The 6,219-nt window shown below is 34.9% G+C and overlaps 1 protein-coding gene and 1 long non-coding RNA gene across 2 annotated transcripts; both read left to right on the top strand.

Annotated features, from left to right (window-relative positions):
* The first annotated feature begins 241 nt into the window (after nucleotides 1-241).
* Nucleotides 242-5,448, top strand: LOC127955031 (nucleoside diphosphate kinase, mitochondrial). The gene is made up of 5 exons (XM_052553429.1): nucleotides 242-544; nucleotides 3,884-4,014; nucleotides 4,092-4,193; nucleotides 4,567-4,679; nucleotides 4,861-5,448. The coding sequence occupies exons 1-5, from the start codon at nucleotides 436-438 to the stop codon at nucleotides 4,979-4,981; spliced, it is 576 nt and encodes a 191-aa protein (XP_052409389.1). The 5' UTR covers nucleotides 242-435; the 3' UTR covers nucleotides 4,982-5,448.
* On the top strand, nucleotides 551-2,152 carry LOC127955073 (uncharacterized). The gene is made up of 2 exons (XR_008153405.1): nucleotides 551-751; nucleotides 848-2,152. It is a non-coding gene; the product is annotated as an uncharacterized LOC127955073 (long non-coding RNA).
* Nucleotides 5,449-6,219: the final 771 nt, after the last annotated feature.

Genomic DNA, 6,219 nt, shown 5'->3' with positions numbered 1-6,219 from the left:
TGTCTCTGCCAGACATCGATTCATGTGTTTGTCCTTCACATTTAGGACAAATAGCTCAAATGTCCGCTAGAGTCTGACAAAATCTGTGGCTTATGCACTTTGTTCATAACGAAAATAATTAATCTATAGAACAAAGTAGCCTAATTCATTTAGTTCCGCTCCTGTTTTCTTTAGCTGGGCTCTAGCTTCGGGTGTGTGTGTGTGTGTGTTTCATGGCTCTCCAAACAGGAAATGGGGTTAATTGAGGACCGGTGTCTCACTGTAATTAGCGGGTCTCTCTCCCCCTGATGGACGCGTGACTTTGACCTGTCAGGTGAATGACCGCGTCCGCGCGTGCAACGGGCCGGGGTTAAAAGCACCGGCGCGCTCCGAGGTCTTGGAGTTGTTAAAGCGCTACTCGGTGAAGATTTGGAACGCATTTGACTTAGGAAAAAAATGATGGCAGCGAGATTTGCTCTGTGCGTCCACGTAGCGCGAGCGGCAACACGGAGTAACACGCGCATTTTGGGACACGGACACGCGCGCAGCCTCAGCAGTGACACAGGTTTGCTTACATCCATCTGTTTCCATCCCAGAACAGGACATAGCTTGTGAAGAAACTAATAATGATAATAATAACAACAATACAAGAAGCGTTCTTTGCCTTCAATTGGAAGCGAAGGATTAACTAGAGATACACAATGTTACCACGGGAAATATCGTACCAGCTAGAGATTTGACAAACTTTCTTCCAATATTATAGTACGTTCGTGTAATTCATTTATATATATATATATATATATATATATATATATATATATATATATATATATATATATATATATATATATGCTACTACTACATTCAGATAACATTCAAAAGTAATATTACCATAGTGTTTACAAAACAATAAAATGTAACATCTGTATTGCTAACGTTTCGTTTTTTTTATTACGTTTTGAACATTCAGAGAAAACTCAAATAACATTTTCAAAATTTTTTGGGAACGTCACAAAAACGTGTCATTTGGTTAACGAGGATATTAATGGATGTGCGCAGTCCAGCTGACAGGGAACGTGTTCAGATTCTTGGCTTCTGTTCTGACAAGGTTCTCTCAAAGTTAGAAACAAGCGTTGCTCCAGGTACATTAACAGAATGATTGTTCGAAGTTATCTGGTCTTTAATAATGCTCTCAAAACGTGAGCATAAAAATATTATTTATACATCATTCATGGAGTTTTTTTTTTTTAACCTCTAAAAAATTTGTCTGGCATTTTTTAAATGGTATACTACTTTTTTCTGAATGTTCAGGGAACATTCAAAAGTAACATTCCTATTATCTTTGCAAAATGATACTGTAACATTCTATTAACATATATTATTATTATTATTATTATTAATATAATAGGACATTTTAAACATTCAGATAACCTTCAGGAATAATGATTTCATAACAACGAGAACGTTATGAAAATGTTCCTGAAACATATTTTTGTTAGCTACAACAGAAATGCTAACAATTATTTCAAAAGTTCCATTGGACTACAGTGATATTTTTTTTTATATTTTTGTACCCTATTAATATACTTTAGAGAACCATGTAAATACCATGGTAAATTAATTTAAGGACTATTATTTTTCTTTTGATGTCATTACCATGGAAATGCTAAAGTACTGCTTACACACAACAGTATATCATATTTCTTGAAATAACAAGATATATGAATAATAATGGTATATATAAAAGTATGTACCATTGCATTAGTACAGTAGCCCACCTGACATCATTGGTATATTTTGTTTGTTGCAGCTAACCAAAGTATCATAATCAAATTTCATTTATATGTTTTTTCCATTCATTTATTTTATGTAAGTCATAGTATAAAAATGCACATGCTTCATCTCACTGATATTACATGAGCGGTGCTCGGTCCTCACATGATCAGTGATTGGTTAATTGTGTTCACGTGTGCGAGTGCTGACTGCATTAGGCTAGACAGGACCTTGTGCAAGTTATTGTCTCGTTTAATAGATTGAGTGGCAGGGGTCAAAATCACAGTGGATTTCTGCATCACATGCCAAAACAGAAACGGACCACAGAAGCATGTTCACCATAATGAGCATAAAAATACTCACATCTCGATGTGACCCAATAAAGCAAAATACAACAGTATTTTGCACTGATACAATTTTTTTTTCCACTTCAATTAGTGCATTAAAAAAATATAATATTAGCACTGTATAAATGGTACTGCTACAGTATGGCAGTTATTTTATCTTTATTTAGACACCTAATAACTCTAGTGACCTCAAACTCCCTCTGTTCACAGTATGTGTGATATCGGTTTATATTAGCTTGAAGGCCAATCATAGTGCTGTACTGAATACATATCGGCTGCATGTGGAGTTAAAGAATCCAGAGCACGAGTGTGGAACAACTTTTTAATTTGATCAAGCTTCAAGGAGAGACTGTAAGCGACCAAGTGTGTCACATTTACAGAAACTTTTCTTTTAAATCCAGACTGTTATGAGAAATGGTCATGGGACACACCATTGATCTGCATTTGACTAAGTGACATTAGATCAAATATTCTGCAATTAATATTCAAATATGCTGCTACATATTGAGAGACGATGAGGTAACGATAGGAAATTATTTGTGTATAAAGTTTCATTTTCTGTGCTAAAGATCTCCGCACAAGGTTCATCACTTATTTACTTATATGGGACACACACTTTTGTCAGACGTTTTCAAATTTGGGTAACACTTTAGTTTAGAATAATGGTCCATTAGTTAATGTTAGTTAACTACTATAGTTAACATGATCTAAGCAAGAACAATCCTTCTACAGCATTTATTAATCTAAGTTGATGTTAATTTCAACATTTACTAATGCTTTATTCAAATCAAAAGTTGTTAACATTAGTTAATAAACTGCACTAACAATGAGTAACTGTATTTTCATTAACATTAACAAAGATTAATTAATACAGTAATGTTTTGTTCATTGTTTGTTCATGTTAATTAATTAATTAACTAACATTAAAGGTGCTGTAGGGAACTTTTGTAAAAAAAATATTTTTTACATATTTATTAAACCTGTCATTATGTCCTCACAGTAGAATATGAGACAGATAATCTGTGAAAATCTCAAGCTCCTCTGGCTCCTCCCAGTGTCCTATTGCCATTTGCAGAAACTCCATCGCTCCCGGTAAAAAACAACCAATCAGAGCTGCGGTCCGTAACTTTGTTTGTGTTCAAAATGTAGAAAAATGTATATAATAAGCGAGTACACCATGAATCCATTTTCCAAACCGTGTTTTTAGCTTGTCCTGAATCACTAGGGTGCACCTATAATAAGTGTTTATATTCTGACTATTTTAGATTGCTTCGGGGGTACCGCAGCGGAGTAACCCAGTACCTTTGTGATTCTTCATAGACATAAACAGAGAGAAGTAGTTCCGGCTACGATGTTCTTCAGCAAGACGCAAACAGTTCTGTTTATTAACCGCTAGAGTGTCAAAAGTTACCGACTGCAGCTTTAACTAATGGAGCATCATTCTAAAGTGTTACCCAAATTTGTAAGATATCCAATTCATCACACTTTCTTTACACAAGTTAAAAAAAATAAAGTAGTAAGAAAAAGGTTGGGAATTTTACATTTATTAAATTTGCTTGAAGCTCAGATTTTTCATGTAAAATCTAAATGAGATCTTCTAAATGCTAACATCCCAAAAGAAGTGCATCATTTTAATATCAATAATTTGGTATGTTTCACACTTGTCAGTAGGTCACACAGTTACCTTTTCAACAAACGTATCATTAACCAAAAAAAAAAAAAAAAAAAAAAATGTAGGTGCATGTAAACCTCGCATATATTGATCTGTTTTCGTCCTGCTGTAGATTTTTCTGCCATTAAAGAACGGACTTTGGTAGCAGTGAAGCCCGATGGCGTTCAGAGACGTCTGATTGGTGATGTCATCAAGCGCCTCGAGCAGCGAGGATTCCGATTGGTGGGTCTGAAGATGCTGCAGGTGAGTGATACACTCGGATATCTTCATGACTGTATGTGGCGTGTTTCTACATAATGTGCATGCACTGTGTTTTTCAGGCTTCTGACAAGCTTTTAGCTCAGCATTACGTCTCGCTGCAGAAGAAACCCTTCTACGCCAGCCTGCTTTACTACATGACCTCTGGCCCCGTAGTAGCCATGGTGAGGGCCAGTCAAACTATGCTTTATTTAACACCATATGCTATGAACATCCTACTACTATAATACTTGGCAGAATGCAAATTATCCACAAGAGTGCAAAACCCAGATAACCCTGCATTTGACAGAGTAGAATTGATATCTCACAATGCAGTGCACTTCAATTTACACTGATAAATAAACATTCAAAAATAATTTCTCCTCAAATATTGGATTAAAAATGCCAAATAAAGTTTTTAAACATGCAATACAATAAATAAATAAAAAGGTTGCATATTACTGTGTGAAATGGTGTAGCATTGTATACTATGAGATCTTTATATACTGGCATGAAGATTGACGAGTTAATTCACATTCCTCATTGGTTTGTTTTCAGGTGTGGGAGGGGCATAATGTAGTGAGGTCAACACGGATGCTGGTGGGAAGCACAGACCCTGCTGAAGCTGCACCTGGAACTATTAGAGGAGATTTCAGTGTCCACGTCAGCAGGTACTGTATTTATACTACACACTATATAGTGCCCACTATTATATCAAACACAGCCACACACTCAGTCAAACACAAAATCAGCCTCTCAGTTTGAAGTTGCATATAAATTAAGCAACAATACTTTGGCATGTATACAAGTAGCATGGATGAAATGACTTGCATCACTGTTAAATTCATTCAGAAACGTCGTCCATGCGTCTGATTCTGTGGAGGGAGCGGAGCGGGAGATTTCACTCTGGTTTCAGCGCTCGGAGCTCATCGACTGGGAGGGATGCGATCATAAAAACATTTACCACTTATGAGTGTCGGTTTAAGATGTCTATATGTGTTAAATTACCTCTGATTACTCACAGTGGGTTGATTTCAGCTCAATTTCCTTAATGCCACATAAAATGCTGATTACTGTTTATCTAGATTTGGACTGCAAATGATATGTTATCATTTTTATATAATCCAATGTAAATAGATTGAAATGTTATATTTTACATTATAAATATTTTTAAAGAAATTTAAAAACCTTTTGGAAAAAATGCACACAAAAGGTGGACTTGAATATTTCAAATAAACTTTTAATTTTGCTTTGACGCACAAGTCTTAACAGATCCTAATTGTTTTTAAAAAGTTATTTTTGTTGTATTTTAACTGAACATAAGCACTGATCACATACATGCAGAGTGCTGAACAATATAACTAACTTCTGTAAACAATGGACTTTAACGCATTTTTCAATTACAAAGAAAAAATAATAAATAAAAATACTTGCATTTTAGCTGATGCTTGTCATCCAAACCCAGTCCCTTCACTCAGGTGAAAATGTATTAAAAGTGCAATGAATAATTATTTATAGACTTAATTTAATGTGACAAATGTAAATCAAATAAATACTTTCTAAAAGTATTTAAAGTAAAAAAAAAAAAAAAAAGAAAAAAAAAAAAAAAGTATTTTTATGTTGTGCGAGTATTTACTTCATATAACATCACAGTATGACCAATATGATGCATAACTTTTGTTTTATTTTATTTCAAAGGAACAGCTCACCCAAAAAAAAAAAAAAAAATTGCTGAAAAAGTACCCTCAGGCCATCCAGGATGTAGATGAGTTTGTTTCTTCATCAGAACAGATTTGGAGAAAGTGAGCATTACATCACTTGCTCACCAGTGGATCCTCAGCAGTGAATGGGTGCCGTCAGAATGAGTCAAAACAGCTGATAAAATCATCACCGTTATGCACAAGTAATCCACACCACTTCAGTCCATCAATTAATGTCTTGTGAAGTAAACATTGCATGTTTTTGAGAAACAAATACATCATTAAGATGTTTTATTAGTCCATAATTATAACAATAACATCACCTGTTGTCCCTCACATCAAAATCCACTCTCTTATTTGTGGATTGTGATTTTTTTTTTTTTTTTCATCAGCTGTTTGGACTCTCATCCTGACGTCACCCATTCACTGAAGAGGAGCCACTGATGTGATGCTACATCTCTCCAGATCTGAAAAAAACCAATTCATCCACATCTTTGAAGGCCTTAGAATG

This window comes from Carassius gibelio, chromosome A3 (assembly GCF_023724105.1).
Source record: "Carassius gibelio isolate Cgi1373 ecotype wild population from Czech Republic chromosome A3, carGib1.2-hapl.c, whole genome shotgun sequence".
NCBI classification, from domain to species: Eukaryota; Metazoa; Chordata; class Actinopteri; order Cypriniformes; family Cyprinidae; genus Carassius; species Carassius gibelio.
This window is presented reverse-complemented; position numbering and strand designations above follow the sequence as displayed.

What these genes read in the sequence shown, in the direction of transcription:
- LOC127955031 (XM_052553429.1), top strand. Translation starts at nt 436, where the DNA reads ATGATGGCAGCGAGATTTGCTCTGTGCGTCCACGTAGCGCGAGCGGCA. An exon ending in CAGCCTCAGCAGTGACACAG is followed by an intron (nt 545 to 3,883) that starts GTTTGCTTACAT and finishes GTCCTGCTGTAG; the next exon opens with ATTTTTCTGCCATTAAAGAA. An exon ending in TGGGTCTGAAGATGCTGCAG is followed by an intron (nt 4,015 to 4,091) that starts GTGAGTGATACA and finishes TGTGTTTTTCAG; the next exon opens with GCTTCTGACAAGCTTTTAGC.